The 23,713-nt window shown below is 37.0% G+C and overlaps 1 protein-coding gene across 3 annotated transcripts in view; it reads right to left on the bottom strand.

Annotated features, from left to right (window-relative positions):
• Positions 1-23,713, bottom strand: part of PLEKHG1 (pleckstrin homology and RhoGEF domain containing G1) — a 103,707-nt gene that overhangs the window by 12,602 nt on the left and 67,392 nt on the right. For 2 of the 3 annotated variants that reach the window (XM_044671675.1, XM_044671677.1), the window contains 7 exons: positions 22,359-22,541; positions 22,164-22,259; positions 21,851-21,937; positions 15,560-15,593; positions 11,698-11,793; positions 8,783-8,821; positions 7,616-7,642 (listed from right to left, as the gene is read on the bottom strand). In XM_044671675.1, coding sequence (XP_044527610.1) covers positions 7,616-7,642; positions 8,783-8,821; positions 11,698-11,793; positions 15,560-15,593; positions 21,851-21,937; positions 22,164-22,259; positions 22,359-22,541 — 562 coding nt within the window. The remainder of the gene's footprint in view (positions 1-7,615; positions 7,643-8,782; positions 8,822-11,697; positions 11,794-15,559; positions 15,594-21,850; positions 21,938-22,163; positions 22,260-22,358; positions 22,542-23,713) is intronic. The other variant, XM_044671676.1, reaches the window with a different exon arrangement.

Genomic DNA, 23,713 nt, shown 5'->3' with positions numbered 1-23,713 from the left:
AGTCAATACTGTTTGTCAATTATTAGAGCATAAACCCTTTGCTCATCATTATGGCAATATGCTATAGATGTCAAATTTGCAAAAAGCATTCATTTCTTAAAGGATTTGGAAGATCTCATTGAACTGCTTTTAAAAATAATGTTTTGAGGGGTAGCTAGGTAGCTCTGTGGTTAGAAAGCCAGGCTTGGGTTGGGAGGAGCTGAGTTCAAATCTAACCTCTGCCATCTCTTAGTTGTGTGACTCTGGGCAAGCCTTTACTATTCTTCTGGCTTAGAATTGATACTAATATTAATTTTAAGACAGAAGTTAAGGGTTTTATTTTTAAATAAAAATAATTTTTTGCTGCTCTTAACCAACCATTCCTTCTCCCACCAAATCCTACTGATGAGGGGGGCAGGATTGGGGTGTCTTGTCCAAAGAATTAATGACTCAGGCTAACTCTATGGCAAGAAAACAAGCTTTTCTCTTTGAGAATATAGTAAGAGAGTAGCTAGTGAAACAAGAAGCAAGTAGGTTGGGAGAGGGTGGTAGAGGTGTGGTAAGGTAAGGTAAGGAAAGGGAGGCAAAGAGATAGAGAGGGTGGGCAGGGGTTCTCAGGAATGCTTTTAATCTTGCTTGTTTGGGCAGTTGTTGCCCTCTGTCTCCAGGGAACTGATGTCACTTTGCCCATGATTCACTCTGTTTGTCCATGGGGAAGGATGAAAACCTCAATGTAAATGGGATGCTAGTGATGCATCAGATAGCTCCAGGGTGACTGTCTGCCAAATTTTGCTCTTTCTGAGCAAACTCTAAGGAAGGCAATGACTGTGGAAACTGAGCATTATTTAAACCTAGTCCAGTGTGGCTGGGAAACAGAACCACCTGGACTTGGTGTCCAGAGACTCCCTAACAAGGACCTCCACTATGTCTAAAGATTGTTGTGAGGAATACAGTCATCATAGTGGGTTTAAAAAAAATCTAATTCTGTGGAAGTGGAGTTACACTTATCCTGGTCACACTATTGGTTGATGGAATGAAAGATGACCAACCACAGTTCTGGGCTCTGTATCCTGGGCACTGATTGGCTCAGTGACTGTAGGTTAGTAAGTCTAGAAAATGTTTATAGGAGAGTGGGAAGGGTTTATAAAGCCTTAAAATAGATATAAATATTAAAATAAATATAATGCCTCTACTTCATGGATTTTTACTTGTCGTGGGGGTCTCTGGAATGGAACTCCCCCATAGGTGAGGGATCCACTGTATTTGTATAACTGTAGGTCTAATAAAAGGCAGCCCCATACCAATCAACTAGTTATTGTTTTCATGTTGTTTTGATTGTTTACAAGGTTTGCCCGCATCACTCTGTTTTAGATATTAAAATAGAAAAGTTGGGGCAGCTGGGTGGCTCAGTGGATTGACAGCCAGGCCTAGAGACAGGAGGTCCTGGGTTCAAACTGATCTCAGACACTTTCTAGCTGTGTGACCCTGGGCAAGTCACTTAACCCCCATTGCTTAGCCGTCACCACTCTTCTGCCTTGGAACCATTACACAGGATTGATTCTAAGGCAGAAGGTAAGGATTTAAAAACAAAAACAACAGAAAGGTGCTATAACTCATTTTTTTTCTAACAGCAGTATAATAAATTCATAGAAAATGAGGGAGGACTTAAAGAGAACTCAAGACATTTAGATGGTACAGTGGACAGACTACTGGGCCTGGAATCAGGAAGACCTGAGTTGTAATCCAGGCTCAGACACTTATTAGCTGTGCTACCTTGGGCAAGTCATTTAACCCTGGTCTCTTTAGCTGTAAAACAGGGTTAGTAGTAGCCCTCTCCCTCTCATGGTTGTTATGAGGATAAAATAAACTAGTATTTGTGAAGCACTTTGCAGACCTCAAAGTGATAAATGATGCTGTTGTTACTTTTGTTAGGATTTTTATTTGGAAGACTGATAGATTGAGAGTCACAGATTTAGGGCTAAAACTTGGCCTCTACCACATGCTATTTGTTTGATTTTGGACAAGTTCCTTGGATCTCAGTTTCTTCCTATGTAAAATAAAGAGGATTGATACGATGATATTTAGTTCCTCCTAATTCTAAATCTACAAGCCCTATCTAACTTACCTAGTTGCCCTGTGCAATAATAAAAGCTTTTAGAGGCAGGCTGGTGGCTCAGTGGATAGAAGGTCCTTGAGTCAGGAAGACTTGGGTTCAAATCCTCAGACTCATATTTAGTTGAATGACTCTGGGCAAGTCACTTAATCTCTGCCTGCCTCAATCCTAACCTGTAAAATGGAATAATAATAATACCAACTCCCAGGGTTTTTTTTTTTGAGGATCAAATGAGAGATAACATTTAAAAAAATTAAATTTATTTTATTTTTTTTTAAACCCTTACCATCCATCTTAGAATCAATACTGTGTATTGGTTCTAAGGCAGAAGAGCAGTAAGGGCTAGGCATTTGGGGTTAAGTGACTTGGCCAGGGTCACACAGCTGGGAAGTGTCTGAGGCCAGATTTGAAACTAGGACCTCCCGTCTCTAGGCCTGGCTCTCAATCCACTGAGCCACCCAGCTGCACCCTCAAATGAGATAATATTTGTGAATTGGTTAACACAGTAATTGGCATATCACAGGTGTTTAATTTCTTTCTTTTCATCCCTCCCTCCTTCCTTTCCCTCCCTTCTCTTTTCTTCTCTTCTCTTTCCTTCCCTTCCTTTCTTCCTTCCTTCTCTCATAACTGCCAAATCCATCACCATGTAGGTCTTTTGATGACAAAAGACTTAAATACTTTTAGATATTAGAATAACATGACAAGCCATCACTGAAATATCTTTCCAAGTGATTGTGCCTGGGCTGAAATAACAGTCATACTATATCCTTTAATTCAGTGGTTCCCAAACTTTTTTGGCCTACCGCTCCCTTTCCAGAAAAAAATATTACTTAGCCCCCTGGAAATAAATTTTTTTAAAAATTTTAATAGCAATTAATAAGAAAGATAAATACACCTGTGGCCATCACCACTCCCCTGGATCACTGTAGCACCCACCAGGGGTGGTAGTGCCAACTTTGGGAATCACTGCTTTAATTTATTAAAAATTTTTTCTGACACTATTTACTTTAGAAGCAGAGAAATTATATCAAACACATCATTAAGAAGGATTTAGGTTAAAATTTTCTATTGTGCATTTGAGAATTTGCTTACAACCTAAGAGCATTTCATTTTCAACAATTCTCTGCTTTTCAACATTTTCAGCAACAAGTTATTTAATCTTTTTATCCCTCCTTTTGATTCCTGTTGGGAATTTTGTTGCATGCCCTCCAGGAAGGAGAAAGATTAGACTATTACTAATGAATACCTATTTTTAATATACTTTTCAATCACTGGTAATAAGTAAAGCCATACTGCTCTGGTTCACTGTTTTCTGATTGAGGTAAAGGGCAAAAGATAGAATTTAAGTCTTGAGAAGAGAGGCTACCTGCTCTCATTTCCTCCTCATTTGTATTTATTTCTGTATATCTGTTTAATAGTATCAAAACTGAGACTTTCATCCTGATTAGTGCTATAGGCCAATTAAAGTGCTATAGGTTAAACCTTGAAATATGCTATCTAGGGTGCTCTGGTAAAATTAACTCCCCTTCTTACTTCCCTTCACTGAGGACATATAAATCAATCAGTCGGTCAGGCAGTAATCATTTGTTAAGATTCTACTAAATTCCAAGCATTATGCTAAGTGCTAGTAATATAAGGAAAGGCAAAAGCCTCTGCCCACAAGGAACTCAAAATTCAATGGGGTAAATAACTAAGAACAAATGAGTTATATAAAAGATAAATAAGAAAATATTTATGGAGAGAGGAGGGATTGGGAAAGGCTGCTTTAGAAGGTGGGATTTTAGTTGAGATTTGAAAGAAGCCAGTGATGGTAGAAGGTAGAGGTGAAGATGGAAGACATTCTAGGCATGTGGGACAGCCAAGGAAAATACTGTGAGTCAGAGGCAGCTTGTAGATGAAGAGTGTATAGACATTGGAGAGATAGCCAACCCTGGATATGGGAGGTCTCTGGGCTCAGATCTGGTCTCAGTCACTTCCTAGCTGGGTGACAGTGGGCAAGCTGCTTAACACCCACTGTCTTGCCCTTACTGTTCTTCTGCCTTGGAACCAATCCTTAGTATTGATTCTAAGATAGAAGGTATGGGTTTAAAACAAAACAAAACAAAAAAGAGAAAATATTTGGCATCGAGAAAGTTCTTATTTCAGGAATAGTGAAGAATGAAAGGGTTTAGGGGTAAGAAGCCTGGAAAGGGAGGTGGGGAGAGTAGGCTATATATGAATGGGCTTAAATACCAATAGAGAATTTTGTATTTGATCCTATGGAAGGGAGAAAGACTAGACTTCTACTAATGAATAGTTATGTGATGATCATGATTGGCTGCCTGGGAGGAACAGGTTTCCTTTCACACAAATCTCCTTTAAGAAAATAAAGTGGTGGTGGAAGTGGTAGTGTTGGTGGTATGGAATTAAGATGGCAGCCTAGTAGTAGCAAAAGCTGAAACTGCTCTGACTATCCTTCCATATCAATCTTTAAAAAGCACTTCAAAAAGATAGGAACCTAAACCCAACAGCAAGACAGAGCCCCAGGGCTCTCCCACTAACACAACTAGAAAGGCAGGTAGAGAGAATTGATTTTCATAGGATAAGGTGAGACTGGAAGTAAAATTGCACACAGAGGAGTCCTGGATGACCACCCCCCTGCCCACTGCTGGGGGTTCTGTAATTGGGTGTAGGCTGACATTGAGATCCCAGAATGGGGGCTACCCTGGTGGAGGAGCATCTCAGACCCACCCCTTGAGGTCCCAGGACCTGACAATAGCTGGAAGGGAGGCCCAGGGGTCCATCTGGCTGGGCAACTTTGGGCCTTTGCAGTTGGCTCCATTGAGGATTTAGCCCCAGGGCAGATTAACTCAACTGCCCTAACCCAGTAAACCAGGAGAGGAGAGAGAATTGGCAAGTAGCCTATAACCCACAGGTGAAAAAACAAAAGGCTGGGAAAACGAATAAATAACTGAAAAAGCATGTGATTCTGGAAAGCTTCTATGGGAAAAAGAGCAGAACCAACAGAGGATGTTGGGATTCAAAGAAGTATAAGCAAAACCTCAAACCAATCTCCCCCCCCCCAAAAAAAAAACCAACAATAACAAACAAACCAGGAATTGGGCTCATGCTCTGGAAGAACTAAAACAAGAAATTTAAAAATAAAGCAAGACAGATTGAACAAAAATGGGAAAAAGAAAACAACAGCTTAAAAAGCAAAATTGGTCAAATGGAAAAGAAGCACAAAAATACAATGAAGGAAAAAAAAACCAGAATTGACCTACTGGAAAAAGAGGCAAAAAAAATCCACTGAAGAAAACAGTTCCATGAAAAGAATAGACGAAATGGAAAAGGAGGATCAAAAGGTCTTTGAAGAAATCCAGTTTTAAAAAATTAGAATTGGACAAACAGAAGCTAATGACTTCACAAGACATCATGAAACAATAAAACAAAATCAAAAGAATGAAAAAATAGAAGAAAATATGAAATATCTCATTGAAAAAACAATTGACTTAGAAAATAGACCTAGGAGAGATAATTTAAGAATTATTCAACTACCTGAAAGTCATGACCAAGAAAATAAAGTGGATAAGTAATCTATAATAATTATAATCCAATTATGTTATATCTTTAAATGAATCATTATTTTTTAAAGAGTCATGCCAATTGGATCTTTAATATGTTCAATATATTAAAATCCCCAATAAATTAAAACATATAATTCTTGATCTTGGAGTGTTGAAACCTATACCAAATGAGGATCTACACTAAATTTGGTATTAATATGATGAACCTCCCAGAGTTGTGAGGCCAAAATTTTGTCTAAGGTAGGAAGAACAGGCCAAGGCCAGAAACCAAGCAGGTCCAAGTACCTTTGTTGAACAGAGTAGAACTGGGCCTATGAGTAGTCCCTACATTTAGAGTTTAAGCTTAAAAGAGAGGGCTAGTATGAAAAATAATAATAAAAATTAATAATAATAAAAAAGATTGTGTCAAGAGGAAGGAACAAGAGAGAACTAGTTACTATTAACCAGAAAACCCAGAAGTTTCAGGTGACAAAAAAAGGATTACCCTAAACTGGTCTGGTCAGAGAAAGCCATACCTGATGACCACTGATAAAGAGATAAAGATGGCATTTGTGTTCTACCCTTCTGAGATCTGCATATCTCCTGATAAACAACTTCTTTAACCTCAGGTCCTTCCCTCCAGATTCACCTGCCCTTGCCAGTCACAGTGTCAATCTCAGTAAAACTCCCACTTTTTGTAATGTTAGGTAGGCAGATTTCCACCAGAAGCTGCCTTCCTGGCCATCAATCTCACTAATAAACCTCTTTAATTTAATTGAGGCAGTAGAATCAGGACAGCTCTCTAACATTTACAATATCCTTATATTAGAAGTCTAGAGAATTAATGTTTGAAAGAAAGCAAAAGAGAATGAATAACTTAAATTCTATTTTGAATAACACAGAAGTCACAAACAGAAAGTTTCCAAGGATTCTTCAATCAGCCCAATTTCTCCGCTGCCATAATGGGATTAGCAATTCTAGATTACACAGTGAAGGGAACAGTAATAAGAAATTTGGATTTGTGACTTCCCAGTATCATATTTGTATTTACAAAGAACAGATGGTAATATTTCTTGTTTCTTACTCCCTTTTCTAAGAAGAGAAACTTAGAATCACATTGTGATGCCATGTCTTTATTTGACACTTCTCTACAGTCCAAATGGCAACAGAAGGAACTTGTCCCTAGAAGGTGGCTCCACAGAGTAGTCATTCATACTCAGAATAAACAAAGACTTCAAGTTTCTTTGAGAGGAGACACTTTTTAAACATGTTAAATCATGTTAAAATTTTGTAGACATAATACCTTGAAATAAGGTAGCCACTAACTAGAATACACTGTGGGATATATCATAGGAATGCAGTTATGGTGGATCCTAGAACTTGGAATTAGCAAGAAGAGCACCCAAAGATGGTTAAGAGAGATGAGGGAGGTATAAGAAAAGGAATGAAGAGAGGAAGGGAAGAAGAAAAGAAGGGAGAAAGGAGGAAAGAAGAAAGGAAGGGAAGGGAGGAAGGGAAAAGAAATGAAAGGAGGGAGGAAGGGAGAAAAGAAGGAAATAAAGAAGGGAGGGAAGGAATAAGGAAGGAAGAGAAGGAGGAAGAAATGAAAGAAGCATTTATTATGTGCCTACTACATGCCAGGTACTATGAAAATTATAAATATTATCCCATTTGATCCTTATGACAAAATTGGGAGGTAGGTGGTATTATTCTCATTTTACAATTGAAGAAATTGAGGTTGACAAAGGTTAAGCAATTGGCCCAGGGTCACATAGATAGTAGGTATCAAAGGCTAGATTTGAACTCAGGTCTTCCTGAGCCCAGTTCCACCTCTCTATCCACTGTATTATCTAATTCTTCGCTTGGAACAATGTTAAAGCAAGCACTTTGTGTATTGTGAAGGTAATCTGGTACTCCAGCTAGGGCATGGGTGCATAAAGTAAACATTACACAAAGTAAGCATGAAATGTAACAAGACTTACCTTTTGTATATCTTGTGTTGTTTCTGGGGGAAAAATTAAAAATTAATAATTCAATAACTGCTATATCATAGCGAATATTAATTAGACTACAGATGTCTTTAATTATGACCCCTTATATCATCCACTGGCACCTAGCAAAGCCCATTAAACAAAAGCTTCTGGAAATACTTTGATGACCCTGGTAGTAAACACTATACTATTCAATGCACCACAAACATTAAGTTAAACATCCTTGGGAACTCTGAATTTTTTCCTGGTTGGTTAAGTGTATATTAACTTTAATATTTTTTAAAAATGGAATATTATTTTATTATATTATAGTCCATCAGGATATATTTAATATTTTGAATTTTCTATAAAATTGTTGCATCTTTACACTCTAATACATGTTCACTTTTTTGTAAAGGTACCATGTAGAGCTGAGAAATAATTTTCTATTGTTGTTGGGTAATATATTTAGTACTTATATTAATTCATTATGCTTCCTTTCAGCAAAATATAGTTTCCTTTTATAGTTACATTTTTTTCACTTCATTTTTCTAAGAGGATGCTTACTATTTCTGTATTTTGTTACTTCAGTTGAAGCACAATAGATGATGCCCTCAACTTCACTTTTCAATGCAATCATGACAGAGTGAAGTTGAAGCTCGCCTGGAAGCCAGGAGGATCTAAATCCCACCTTAGAGACATACTGGATATATGACTTTGGGCAAGTCATTTGATTTCTCAGATCTCTGAACAGATCTCTAAGATTCTAAGATGTGGAAATTAGCTGCTGACCTGCAATGGTACAGAGAGTTTCCTCATCTGGGAAGACTCTGGACACCAAAGAAACTCATAGGTCTAATCCCTATCACTAAAGAAAAGAGGCAGCATGGCTTAACCAATAGAGGACCAGTTTTGGAGTCAGAAATATCTAGATTAAAGTCTTTCCTCATCAATGCTAATTATGTGATCTTGAGCATATGAGTTAATTTCTCAGTGCTCCTAGCATCCCACTAAGGCAATAAATCACAAATTTATAAATTACAGATGAACTGAATTGTTGTGGGGGGGGCAGTCTTGAGGACCCAAGTTTCCTTAAACAGATGAAATTACAGAGTTGGACCAAAAAAGTTTTTAAAAATTGTGAATAAATACAATAGTTAGACTTTCTGACTCACCACTGGATTTCAAAACCTTATGCACTCTAGAGGAAGGTTCTGGAAAAAAAAAAGCCATTATCACTTTCATGAAAAATGCTATGCTTTAGAAAAAGTAATCACTCATTGGCCTACTCTTATTTACATGCATATCAAATCAATAAACATTTATTAAATGTCTACTATGTGCCAGGCACAGTGCTAAGTGCTGGGGATACAGAGTTAAAAAGACAAAGACATTCAAGGGGCTTACATTTTAATGGGGGAGATAATGGGCAAACAAATCCATTCTAATTAACTATATACAGGATAAATAGAAAATAAGTAGCTGATGTAGGTCATTAGACTTAAAAGGGGCTGCTTGGAAATATTTAACAAAAATACAGGTCTAACTTTGGCAGAAATCTGAAAGACTTGTCAGACAAACAGGTCAGCATTGTCCACATCAGATATGTGAAACATGAAGTCATTTCACCCACTATACCAAAAACTCAGACTAAAGGGACCACAGAATCCCAGAGCTCTAGGGGACATCAGTGAATGGTTCCCTAGTTCTGCAGATGATAAGTCCTCAAATGACCTTAAGGATCCAATTTAAGGGATTTTTCTTTACCAAGCTGAATCACTGATGGAATAAACATGGCCATCCTCAGTATTCTATTTGTTAGGCACACACATGCTTAATATTCCATGTTGTATAATAAAATCTTTTGTCGTATAATCCTCTGTCTGACGTGCATAGCCTTTCACAATCTTGTTCCAATCTGTCTTTTCAGACTGATTTCATTTTACTCTCTCTCATACACTCTATATTACTGCAGAATTGGCCTATTTGCTGTTCTCATACAAAATACTCCTCCAAACCCTTGCATAGGCTGCTCCCACATGCCTGGAATACTCTTCCCCTTCACATCTGCTTTCTGGAACCCTCAGCTCTTTTCAGAATAAGCCTCTATCACCTCCTACATGAGGCTTTTCCCGATTCTCCTTGTTGTTAGTATTCTCCCTCCCAACATGATTTTGTATTTATTTTGAAAGTGTGTTGATGTTAGCACATGTACAGCCTATATTAAACTGTTTGCTTTCTCAGGGCGATGGTGAGAAGGGGAAAAGAGGAGGGAGAGAATTTGGAACTTAAAATGTTAGAAAACAAATGTTAAAAATTGCTTTTTCATGTAATTGGAAAAAATAAAATATGACTGGACTTAAAATTTAAAAATGCTGTATTTATTTATCTATCTATATATTTGGTGCTCTTTTGCTTTTGTATCCCCAACAAAGTGATTAATAAATATCAATGAGACCTTGGTATGTTCCATTTCTCAGATTTACCTGCCTGATGTTTCAAACTGACCAAATATTAGAAGGAGTTTGAGAAAAAAGTCTAGGCTGACTGGTGGAGAGATTGCACTTGGGTACTTCAAGGAAATTAGTGACTTTTAAAACTGAAGGAAGCTATCATCACTTGGGCTTCCCCACAGATTTTTCTGAATGATCTGCTGAAGACAGATGATAATAGATAACTCTTAACCAGTGGTATGGTAGAAAGAATACTGGACTTAAAAAGCAAGAGGAAGAAAAAGTTAAGTTAGTCCTTCTATAAGTAAGCAGACTGGAAGAGATATTTTGGCTAAGCAAAAGGATAATAGTTTTCAAAAGGCTGAACAAATTGTATTTCTTAATTTGATTATACTTCCAAGTTATTCCAAATGAAACTCAACACTGTTGAGAAAAAAGGAAGAAATGCAAATTATTTTTTTAGATAGATTACCCAACATACTCTGCTAATCACACTTTCAATACCAGGCTTTAAATTTTCAGGTTACTTAAAAAGCAAAGCATTTGATGCCTTCTCCCCTTCTTGACTAAGGTGGTGGGGGACAATAGTTATAGAAAACTACATACAATGATGTCAGAGTAGGATGGTTAGTTTGACACAACTTTTTTCCCCCTCTAATTTTTTTTTGTTCTTTGTTACTAGGGTTAACTTCCTGAGTTGGGGAGCCAGGGGTTGGTGGTAGATATTCAGAAATGAAGTTGATATAAAAACAAAAGGTGTCAATAAAAATTAAAAATAAAAGACTGACTACACTTTTTAAAATTTCAGGAGAATGTATTCATTCCTTTTAGGTCTAAAAGATACTGACTCTGAGAGTTCTAAGTATTCACCATCTCATAAGAAAGGGTAATGATCTGGCTCTAAGAATTTCATTAAAATGCTGTTTAGCAAATAAATGTACTTAAAAAATTCTACATCTATTTGCATATTTTCCATCTATCTAAACATCATCTCTTTGAAACCTACCATCTGAAATGTTGGCTGCCATTCTGAGTTAATGATAGATGAATACTGGGCAAGAAGAAGGAAAGCTATCAAATAACAGTTATTTCTACTCTTTAGACTGTTTGTTTAGGCAAATTCCAAGATTTTGAATAAAGTATGTCAAAAGCAAAATTACCACCAATGAATATAACATGGTTTTTAGCATCAGGCTCTCAAATTTTTTGATTCCTGACTTTCAGGAGTGCAAAAAGTTTCTATACATTTCAAGAATAAGCATATTTGGTAGTGAGGGCTGAATGAAGTGTTGTTCTTCACTCACACAATAAAAGTGAAATAAATCCATCTATTTTGAAATTGTTGTCAAAAATACCTTGAGATATATGTTGTTTATGGAACTTTAGAAGGTCAGACGCACAGAAAGGAGATTAAAAGCTAGAAGGTCTGGTGTTAATTTATAAATCTCTCCAATTTAGGTTGTAAGATGTAATCTTAGGCACTACTGTTTAGGTAGAATGACTATAGTTCTGAAGTCCTCCAACAGTCATTAGGGTGTAGAATACCTTACTCTATACCAGAGAGCCTCAGTGGATACTTCATGCCTGCCTGGCACTTTGTCAGATTTTGATATTAAAGAGTAAAATATCCAATTTACCAGATTTTCTTCTTAGGCGATGGGGAACAGTGCCTTCCTTTGAACTGGAAAATGTCTTTATGTCTTTCTCAGGACTGTAATAGAACCCTGGATGATCTGTAAGATACCCACATGTTTCAATTAGAATACAAGATCTTGTGACACACCAAATCATTGTCATCATTAATCTGGGGCAGGATTCCACGAGTTCATTCCTATTCTACAGATAAAGACAATAGAGAAAACTGAAAATCAGTGCATAGTTATTGTCTCTCACAGGGCTTTTATCTATTTGTTCACAGTAGGCCTTTTAAGAACTTTACAGAAAATGCAAGCCCTGCAGGAAAAGTGATCACATATTTGGCTTTACTCCAAAACTTCCTGGAGAGTTCATTAAACTGTGCAAAGCACAAATATCCATTATATTATAGCATCTATATGATTCAGAGCAGTTATAAACTCCACTTAAAAAAAACCTTGTGTTTGATATTTAAAAGTGATTTTACTAAAATGTTGGTTGGAATAAAGACTGGGAAAAAAAGAGAGTTCTAAGACTGACAAGCAGTAGTATTTCAAAAGTTTTCTTTCTGACTTTACTATTTCTACCTCTGGTAGAAACCAATCATTCATTCTCCCATGCTTGTAATTGTTCATATACCTCTGGACTCTTCCTTCTTCCCTCTCATACATGATGTCCTATTGACACCATCTCCCTATTTCTCCCATTTCCCCTTTCCACATTTCCCATTGCCACCTCCTTCGTCATCACCTGGTTGCAAAAACCTTTTCCCATTTCTCCTGTCAACACCAGATCTCCTTGCTCTTACCCATCTCTATTAACATCTTTTTAAACACTACTAGAATAATCTTTCTTATATAGAGATCGGGTCAGATGAGCGCTCTGCTCAAACCTTCAGCAGCTCCCTGTTGCTTGAGAAAAGCCAAAACTCTCTTGTCTGGCATTTCAGATTTTATCGTCTCCCATATCTGGTATTGCTCTATTTTTCAGACCTAATTTCATACTGTTCCCCTTCAGTCAAAGTGGATCCTCCCACCCTTCCTCTGTGCTGGATTCCTTTAGACCTAAAAAACGTTTCCTCCTTCATGAATGGCTCAGTGGTTTACAACTGAACTTCTCCTCTCTAAGTTTATGGCTAACTTTTAATTTGCACCTTTCTAATGCATTTGCCAGAAAATATGTATTACAGTTTTTTTCTGTTTGTGTTTTATGCCCCCATAAGATAGCAAATTCTTTGAGGGCAGGAATTCTATTTAAAAATTTTCTAATTCTAAAACCTTCTATCTTAGAAATGACATGAAGTATCAGTTCCAAGGAAGATGAGTGGTTAAGGGCTAGGCAATTGGGGTTAAGGGTTTTGTCCAGTGTCATACTGGAGTATGATTAGCAAGTATCTGAGGCCAAATTTGAACCCAGGACCACAAGGTCCAGGCTTGGCTTTCTATCCACTGAGCCACCCAGCTGCTTCCTACAGGATTCTCAAATGCTACTCAGTGTCCCACCTAGGTAACAGCATCCTGGTGAAGATACTGTACTAGATACAATGTTCAATGGCATCTTTATGTCAAAGAGCAAGCAATGTTAAGCTCTAGTACCAAACAGCATTTCCCCAACCAAACTCTTTCAAGAACTAGAAATATACACACATATAATATGACAGTAATATATAATGTACACATTTATATATATGTTACACATATATAAAGTTCTCTTCCTTAGGCTATTCTACCTTTCTCAATCTTACAGCGCTACAGAAGATCAGTATCTTGGGAAATAAGAGGAATGGAGAGAAAGGGGAATTATTTTAACTATATATGTGTTTTAAGAAGAGGTAGCGAGGTGGTGCAGAAGGTATAGTGTTGGGCTCTGGAGTCATGAAGATCTGAATTCTAATTCAGCTTCAGATGGTTATGAACTGTATGTCCTTGTCTGTCTGTCTCAGCTTCCTGAACTGTAAAATGGGAATAATAATAGTATCTACCCCAGAGGTTGGCAACATATGGCTCTCGAGCCATATCTGGCTCTTTTGAGGGCCAGATATGGCTCTTTCTGCAGGAGCCATAAAGTCAATTTTTTTTCAGGCGCTGTTACAGGAGCCGCACTGTGAGCACTGTATGCCTCTCATGAAATTACATTTTAAAAAATGTGGCATTTATGGCTCTCACGGTCAAAAAGATTGCCAACCCCTGATCTACCCTGTAGAGTTATTATGAGGATCAAATGAGATGATATTTATAAACTGCTTACTACATAGCACATAGCAGGCTTTTAATTAATTTATTGCCCTCCTACACCTTTAAAGGGCCCTTGGTTGGAAAATGCTGGCATACTGGCATGTTAACCCTGGACTAATGCCAATCCGTGAAACAGTGATTACTTCAGAAATCACTACTTCAGACTCCAGGCTTCTTATCAGTTGCCAGGTTCTCCCCAAGGTGTCATAAATTCAGAGAGTTTTGGAGATAGATGTTCAAACCTCCAAAATCTAAGCCATTGAGTCGAAGTGCAAGTAATGAACTGTGTAAATGAGCCATCTACCCTGCAGTCCCTCAGCAGGGGAAGCCAGGTGAACTCTCCTTAGGCTATGATGTTCAAGACTGGTTTTGCAGAGGAAGTGATTTGGGGATACCTTGTGGGGTCTGCTGGGGAAAAATAGAGGCATCTCTAGTTGGTCCTTAAGAAAGGATTTAAAGTGCTTATATATGCATAATTCAATTAATCTAGACTGGAGTAGTTTTCTTCTCACCATGCTTCATATCTCCACTCTTTAAAAATCACTTTTCATGTTTATTTTCATTAGATTTTACCTGATTGGAAATGGGGGGCAAAGAGCACAATTTACCGTTATCCCACACCTGACAAGTATAGAACAATCCATAGAGGGTATTGTTCTCCAATCTTTTTTTCATACAAAGGAGGTTAGACCTCAAAAATACATTAAATAGTGATGGTGTCCATAAGACAAACTACTGATTCTTTTGAACAGGAATAATTTGTAACATAGAGGAACAAGCTGATATAATGAAAAGAACATTGGCCTTGAGAGTCAGAAGACCTGGGTTTGAATCCAAATTCTTCACCGTTAGACAAAATAGCTTAAATTCTTTAAGCCTTAGCTGCCCTCTCTATAAAGTGGATAAAATATTACTAACACTATGTGCCTCACTCAGAGAGTTGTGAGAATCAAATATTATAAGACATGTAAACCAAAAAGCAAATACATAATGATGGCAGGGGCATAAAAAAAATTCCTGTCTGTGACATCAGTGTTTGAGATAGAAGTATTGGAAAAGGACAGTCATGAATAGAAAGATCTTTAAGTTTTACTTTTTCCCCATAGTTAATCTGCCAGGAAAGGGAGTTAAAATCACTCTTTAAAGAAAAAGATTTAGCTTTGCCCTAAATCTGGGGTCTGTGAGGAAGAGGGTTAGAAAAAGGAGAATGTCCTGGTTGGTAGCCTCTGGTGCCTGTACAGAGGGACAAAGTAATGAGACAGCTGTCCAATTGGTAAAATTCTTGTGGCTAATAAATCTAAAGAATTCAACAGCACCCCCTGCTCTGAAAAAAAAAAAAGCTTACGTTTTTCTTTAGGGTCCTTTAAGTGTTGCCTAAATTGTGAACAAATACTGGAATAGACATAGTTGGCTAGCCATCAGCTGAATACCAGATAGACTGGAAATGAAAACATTTGTTTTCAGGTTTTTAGGTAGAGACACAGGGGTTTATGACCTTATATGCGATCTCAGTGATTATAGAGCTACCATTCTCTGCCTGTAGATATTCCATTGTCTTTGAAGATTTTGTACTTATTTGAGGTTTGATTTAAAATGCTGGGTATTTTATTCTTAAAAAAATAAAACTTACGAATGGCATCCATTTCCAGAATTGCTTGCTTCGCCTGAAAAACAGAAAATATGACTATTATTCTGTTTGCGTATTTTTTTCTTCAGGGACTAACCCAATATAGATATCAATTTTATTTATTGTTTCATAAAGATCATTTATGAAAATTTATTTATGTCTTTAAAAAAGTTATTCATGACAAGAATTTTAATATAACTGTTATATCTTAAAAAACTCAACATAACAACATAGTTTTGGATTCAAATACTCCTGAAAGTCAAGATATAGAAAAATATATATAATATTTACTCTACACAACTGATGGATTATTGTTAGCTATGATTTCTCCTTTTCTCTGCTGTCTCTTCCCCACTTGCTAAAGTCACACACGTTTCTCAATATTATACTTTTGAATTGGTAGCATTTCTTTTTCTCTAGTAGGGAGCATGGGTTGCTGAGAGAAACAGGAACTTGTGAAGTAAAAGGCAATATGGTGGTAGAGTAGAAAGGTCCTGGTCTGCTACTTAACTACATATGTATGTGACTTTCAGCAAGTCTTGGTCTTATTTTTCCCCTTTATAAAATGGGAAAGTTGGACGGTATCATTAAGGTACTACCCAGCTTTAACATTTGATTCCCATAGCTCCTTCTGGGACTAGTGACCCCACAAACAGCCATGGGAGGAGAGAGTTCTAGAATACTGTCATCTCCTTCTGTCACCATTACCTCCAAGGTCCCTCTCACCCTACCAAAACCAATCCTTATTGCTCATAAATGGCATAGTAATAAGAGGGGGTGTGAAAACTACCATTACTTAATGGGATACAGCCAAGGTCAGCCATCCTTATGCATATAAAGGGACACAAACACATATTTAGAAATGCTCTTTACCTGCCATTTATAACTTTTCTCCTTGTTTAATACTTTCATTTTTTTTTTTTTTGTGGAGTAGGGTATGGGATATTTATCTGTGAGGAAGGAGTAAGCAGAAACTAATCAACAAGTGGGAGGTCGTTTGGTATTCATCAAGGTACAAAAAGGTAAGTAACTTGCTGTGCCCTAGGTTGTGTTGGCCATGGTAGCAGGCAAAAGGGTCAAGTGGGGACAGAGTGATATTTACATAAATTACATCATCTTTTACCTTGAATACTTCAAAATGAATTTATAGCCTACAACAGTTATTAGGTGAAAGTGGCTTTTATCTCAGCTTCAACTCAAAGCCTCCAGATCCAAAATCAATTCTGTGAAGTCACTCAAATATTAATATAAATAATGCTATACAACTAATATCAATATAATTATTTAACAATAAAGTTGTTAAATCAGTCACCTTAAAGGTGAGATAAGTTTAGCTTTTCATGTAAATTTTACACCTTACTTAACAGTTTCAGATTACTGGTTAGATTCTCAGAGTATCAGTTAGAAGGAACTTGACACGCTATCTAATCCAGTACATATCCCAAACAGGAAGCCTTTCTATAATAGCATGCTATTCATCCAGTCTGTCTGTCTGTCTGTCTCTTTGTCAAGGTTTAATTTTATTTTTTTTCTTAGGGGGTAAATGAAATGGCCATAATGATCATATCAATATCATAAGGATCTAGGTGGCACAGTGGGTAGAGGATGGGATTTAGCATCAAGAAGACTTAAATTCAAATCCTTCCTTAGATCCTTAGAGGCTGAGTGGCCCTGTACAAGTCTCTTAACCTCTGGTTTACTTCAGTTTCCTCATCTGTAAAGTGGAAATGACAACAGCATTCCTCTCTCAGGATTGTTGTGAGGATCAAATGACAAAATATACATAAAGCATTTTGTAAACTTTAAAGAGCTATATGAAAACTATTGTATATTGTTATTATTACTGTTACCTTGAAAGGCATATCATTATATGCTTAGATACCTTTAATCATCAGTAATTTTCTCCTTATTTTGAATCAAAGTCTGTCTCCCTATAATTTCTACAAATTGGTCATAAGTTAAGTGTTTAAATGTACCATTTTTATTATAAGACCAATCTCATTGAATCAGGCATATGCTTTAATGCTAGCAAAGATCACAAGTAGTTTAATTGTAAATGACTAATTAAAATAAAATTTTATTTCCCTCTAAGTTTAATTACTTTGACCATGTGTTGACTTTTTTTTAAACCCTTAACTTCTGTGTATTGGCTCCTAGGTGGAAGAGTGGTAAGGGTGGGCAATGGGGGTCAAGTGACTTGCCCAGGATCACGCAGCTGGGAAGTGTCTGAGGCCGGATTTGAGCCCAGGACCTCCTGTCTCTAGGCCTGACTCTCAATCCACTGAGCTACCCAGCTGCCCCCTTGACTTTTTAATACAGATGATTCTGCAACAAATTTAGGTCTAAAGAAGTTGCCAGATTTTCACAAAAGTGACTTCAAGAACTTCAATTTCCCCCCTCTGTCATATTTCATATGCCATCCTTTACATGAAGCCTTTCCTTGTCCCATCAGCTTATAGTACTACATATATACATACATTTTATTTGTATGCATAAACACACGTGAATATTTTCTCTCTTATTAGAAAGCAAACCTCTTGAGAGTGGGAGACTCAATTTAATCTTTTTATCCCCAGTGCCAGGCATAAAAAGCATGAAATAAATGTTTGTTGATGGATGATCTTCAGAATTTGAAATGTTCAAAAAGTGCTACTCCCATATTGTCCACTAGGTGTCAGTTATGAACTATCCCTCTTCTGAAAAGAGTGGAAAAAGCTAACAAAGCAATTCCCAACAGTTGCAAGTCCTTTTTTTTTTTTTTTTTTTTTTTTTTTTTATGAAGTGGCAGATATATTTAGAGGGAAAGGGATTGGAATGATGGTTTCACTGGCAGAGGGAACTCCTCCATGAGAAAATGCAAGTCAGCACTTTCTCTATAACTAGTAGTTTTAGAAAGTTGCCTAAAACTCTTCAAGTTAAGTGACTTGCTTAGGGTCACACAAGTAGTGTATGTCAGAGATAGGACTTCAATCAAGACCTTGCTGACTTAGAAGATGGATCTCTATCCAATATGTAATTTCAAAATGTCTTTAATATGTTCACAGATCATTGGAAGAAAAAGAAACTTTTTGTTTCTAAAATTTACTTGTTATAAAGATTTAACGAAAGCACCAGTTTGTATTGACTTTAGTTCATAAAGTGAAATAGGAAGGAACATCATTAGAAGTTAACATTTTGTGTTTATTACGTAAAGATGTTTTTGTAGTTACTGGGGACAAAAAAATGAAATCTAAGATGATTAGAAATATGGACTTCCTAAAATTTGTTTGTCAGGATATCAACCACTTAACTGTCACTTATAGGAGTCTTTTCCTATTCCCCTCAACTTACTAGAATCTTCCTCTCTAAGATTAACTTCCATTTACTCGTATGTATTTTGTTTGTATCCATTTAGTGACACGGAACAGCTAGGTGGCACAGAGGATAAAGTGCTAGGACTGGAGACAGGAAAGTTCATCTTCCTGAGTTCAAATCTGTCCTTAGACATTTCCTAAATGTATGGCTCCTGGGTAAGTCACTTAACCCTCTTTGACTCAGCTTCCTCATTTGTAAAATGAGCTGGAGAAGAAAATAGCAAACCACTCTTCTAACTTTCCCAAGAAAACTCCTTGAGGACAAGTACTATTTTTGCCTTTCTTCATATCCTTTCTCCCTTGAACTTAGCACAGTGCCTAGCACATAGTAAGGACTTAATAAATGCTAGCTGGCTAAATACACTTAGGATCTTAGATTTGGAGACAGAAGTAACCTTAGGGATTTTCTGGTCTGAGTGTTCTACGTCATTTTCCCTATGAAGAAAGTGAGGATCAAAGATATTCAGTTATACTTGAGGGAAAATAAAATGCCTGAAATACATATATGGTGTGGGTGAAATGTTTTAAAGGATTCATAACTTATTACTCTTTTTTTGGTAACAAAGCCTGTGATTTCCCTTGAGAGTCCTATGAATAACTTTGTCTTTGGCAGGAGACACATCAAATATAGGCAGGGTATGTCGGTAATACTATGCCATTGTTCAGAGAAATATTACAAGGCATGAAACTGAAATGATTAATCACAAGACAATATAATCATCACCCTCACATGAACTACCTTGAGTCTCATCATATGCTCAGGAAATGGAACTCATACACACCTGACTACAAAATGAAGGCAGACAGTTTTGAGAAACATTCAGTCACTCACACACACGCACACACATGCACACACACACACACACACTCATGCCCAAAGCTCTATATTCCTTTTTCACAGAATGCTCAGGGCAAATGGAAGTCTTTTCTCAAATAGATCAGAAAGTTGGCAGTGTAAAATCCAGGAGCAAAATTGTTTGAATCATGAAGGAAGCACTGAGGCTTGGGAAACACCCTGGGAAAAAAAGGGCCATTGCCTTTTCCAAACATAGTCTAAGACCATATTATTATTTGAAATCTCCCTCAAGAGCTCCTAGTTCTCTTTAAGTTGCTATTTATCAGTGTCCTACCCACATCGGTTTTTCTTTTTCATGGTAGCTGGGTGGTGTGTCCTTCAATTTCATTGGTACAAAAGACTTCCAGTATGAAGACTCCTTCCTCTGGTGCATGCCAGCAATTCACCCATAGCTTATACAACATGGAGAGTTTGCCCTAAGCATTAAGTGACTAATACATTATTACACTATGTGTCTCAGAAGCAGGACCTACCTGAACCTTAGATAACCTTGACTCAAAGGCTAGGTCTGTATCTACCAAGTTATACTGACTTTTTCATTTTCTAGTATTAATTCTCTTCCAGCACTCTCCTTTCTGATTTTAACTGATTCTCTATGGGGGCAGCCAGGTGGTGCAGTGGATTCATGCCAGAACTGGATTCACGAAGTCTCCTCTTCCTGGATTCAAATCTGGCTCTACATGTTTACTAGTTGTGTGATCTGGGCAGGTCACTTAATTCTCTTTTTTTTTTTTTTAAACCCTTAGCTTCTGTCTTGGAGTCAATACTATGTATTGACTCCAAGTCAGAAGAGTGGTAAGGGTTGGCAATGTAAGTGACTTGCACAGGGTCACATAGCTGGGAAGTGTCTGAGGCCAGATTTGAACCTAGGACTTCCCGTCTCTAGGCCTGGTTCTCAATCCACTGAGCTACCCAGGTGACCGCCAGGTCACTTAATTCTGCCTCAGTTTCCTCATATGTAAAATGAGCTAGAGAAAGAGATGGCAAACCACTCTAGTCTCTTTGCCAAGAAAACCCCAAATGCGGTCATGAAGAGTTGGATACAATGGAAAAACAACCCTACATCCCAAGAAAAAAAGAAAAATTATATGTATCATGTACCAAAGGGAAAAAAAAAGTTAAAATAAGCAAGACTTTCAACGTCAGCATTGAGTGCTATTTGTTTTTCATGTGTGTATGTGGTTTAAAAAATTATATCAAACTCCTGTTTTCTATCTTTTTCTTTTCAAGCTCCTTGAATGGCCACATCTGGCCAAACCCAAGATTCATAGACTTAATCCTCAATAAAAGTAAGTCAACCATCCAGGATGACTCCATGCTTGTTAACATATCCAGGTGTGACTTTAGGATGACTCCTGAGTGGACCAGACTCACCTAGACCAAACCACAATTCCAGGATGGGAGACACAAAGTAATGTCTGGGAGTCTGGATATACTGCTTCACTCCAATCACTACAACTCTTTGTGAACTCCCTTCTGTTTCCTGGATATATGCCTATATCTGTGACTCCACTAAATCTGACTATAAGTTCCCTAATTAATCAGTCATGTAAAAACAATTCAACTAGTTTCTACATTGAAAAGTTTCTCTCCCTTCACTTTTGACACACAAGTCAGTCTTGTACTTTACAAGAGAGTTTTCCTGATATTGAGTAAAAATACTTTTCTTTTCCCTTTTGTATTTTGTATTTGAATATTTTGTTATTGCATAAAACATGTTTTGATATAAAATAATAATTTTATTATTGCATAAAAGTTTAAACAGCTTTTCTGATCTTCCTCTATTCAAAATAACTTTTGAGTATTGTATCCTAAGTATTTTGTGAAATTCCTTGAAAATGTATTCAAGAACACTCAACAGGAACATACCTGTGGAGTGGAAGTGGTTACCAAAATCAGTGAAAGGTTCTGTGACTTCCCTCCATCTATATCTACAATGAAATTCAGGCATCATGCTTATGAATTTAGCTCCCCATCTTCCCCTATACATTGACTCTTTTGAAAGTTTCCTTAATTTAGAGTCAACCATTTCTTCAGGTCAGGCTGCAATCCTGGGGTTTGAAAAGGTTTAAGTTACATTTTTACCTTAGCTGGAATTTTAGCAGCATGATTTTCTAGGATAAGTCTCTTCAGGTGGAGAATCCAGAGTCGTTTATCTTGTTGGGATTTAGCCTGTCAGAAACAGATTGGAACAGTAAGATAACGCACATCTGCAAATCCTCAGGACACTAAGACCAAGGGGTATAACTCTGAAAAACAGTCCTCTTCTAAGAAATGGAGGGAGCAAATCAGATGTTTCACAGAGGCCATGGAAATAAGGCTTCTCAATCCACAAGAATCACATTGAGAAAAAATAGAGGGGTTTAAAATTTTTTCTTATTTTTTATTAATTTTTTACCTGCACTGTGTGTTGAAGCTTGGGATTCTTATAATGGAAGACACTAAAACTAAGTGGTTCCTTGGGAATCATTTCCACAAGCATGAGGTTGCCACACTGCAAGAGAATATGAAAAACCAGTAAGACACTTTTGGAAGGGAATGAGGACCCATGAATTGCTTTAATCTTTGTAGTGTTCCCAACACACAGACGTACCAGTATGTGAGCTTTGTAGGTAAAGGTTTCTTCTCTTTTCTTTGTGATCAGAAGTAGCTTGTCAAAGAGGAACAATGTTCGTTCATTTTTAGCACGCTGGATGCGGAATGTTCCTTCCAAAACTAGCTCCCCATAACTGGTCAGGTCTGGTCCTTTCCAGTTTGTTAGCAAACTCTGTATCTCCTGGAAAAATGAATATATATTTGACATGTTGTTAAATGGGAGGAAGAAAGGATGACTTCTTCAAGTATTTGGTGGCTTGACAATTTCATACTTCCACCAATTCAAGGTATCACATAGAAGATCAGCTTTCACTTAAGGTTAACAAAAATGAAGCACGTTTATAGTTATCTAATTGCTAGTATGTGAATGGCCAGTGAAAAAAAATTGCTTTCCTCCCTTCTTGAATTTCTCTCCTTCCCAGATAAATATCTTAGAGCTACTGATTTCAGAAATTTCCATTGAAAAGTTATTTCCTTATATTTTACATTGAACTACAAATTAGAGGAGGCAAAGAAATAATATATGGACATTTTCTTAAAATTGTCCCAAACAAATAATTATGAAAATAAAGGTAAACCTATAATGTTCTAACTTTAAAAATATTCTCTGGGCATTAGTATACTTATTATTATTATTATTATGTACCAAGATACCAGTTTCACTATTTTGAAAATATTCTTACAGAGAGTCACAGAAGTATTCACATTTGCCAGTAAGAATTTGGGAGATCACCTAAGAATCTCAAATTCTATGGAGAAGATTGAGAAATGTTATTTAGGAAAAAAAAAAGGAGAAACAGTTGGAGCACAAAATTTAAGATGTTTATATGATAATGAACACCTGAATGAAGCATAAAAAACTCAAATTAGTTGTTCAGCTGTTTACCCATACTTAGATATTTGGCTTGTGGGAAGTGGCAGGAAGCAGGGAAGAGTCTGGGGTGAGGAGGAGAGGTTGCTTTTTTTTTTTTTTTTTTGTCCAGGCCTGTAATTTCTTTAATGCAAAGAACTTCTGGGGTGGAAACTCCTTCCACCAATGAAGTTCGCAATTACTTTGGAATTCAAAGTCTTAGCTGCTTAAGGCATCAGTAAAACTAGTTGGTGTCAAATTTCACTTCTTTTAGACTCTTATGGCAGACTTTGAAAGACTACATCACAATGCTTCAGCACCTGAGTGTTAAAAAAAAACACCTTACTTTCTGTCTTAGAATCCATACTAAGAATTGGTTCCATGGCAGAAGAGTGGTAAGGCCTGGATAGTTGGGGTTAAGTGACTTGTCCAGGGTCACACAGGTAGGAAGTATATGAGACCAGATTTGAACCCATGATCTCCCATCAAGTCTCCAAGCCTGT

This window comes from Gracilinanus agilis, chromosome 4 (assembly GCF_016433145.1).
Source record: "Gracilinanus agilis isolate LMUSP501 chromosome 4, AgileGrace, whole genome shotgun sequence".
In the NCBI taxonomy this organism is placed as follows: Eukaryota; Metazoa; Chordata; class Mammalia; order Didelphimorphia; family Didelphidae; genus Gracilinanus; species Gracilinanus agilis.
This window is presented reverse-complemented; position numbering and strand designations above follow the sequence as displayed.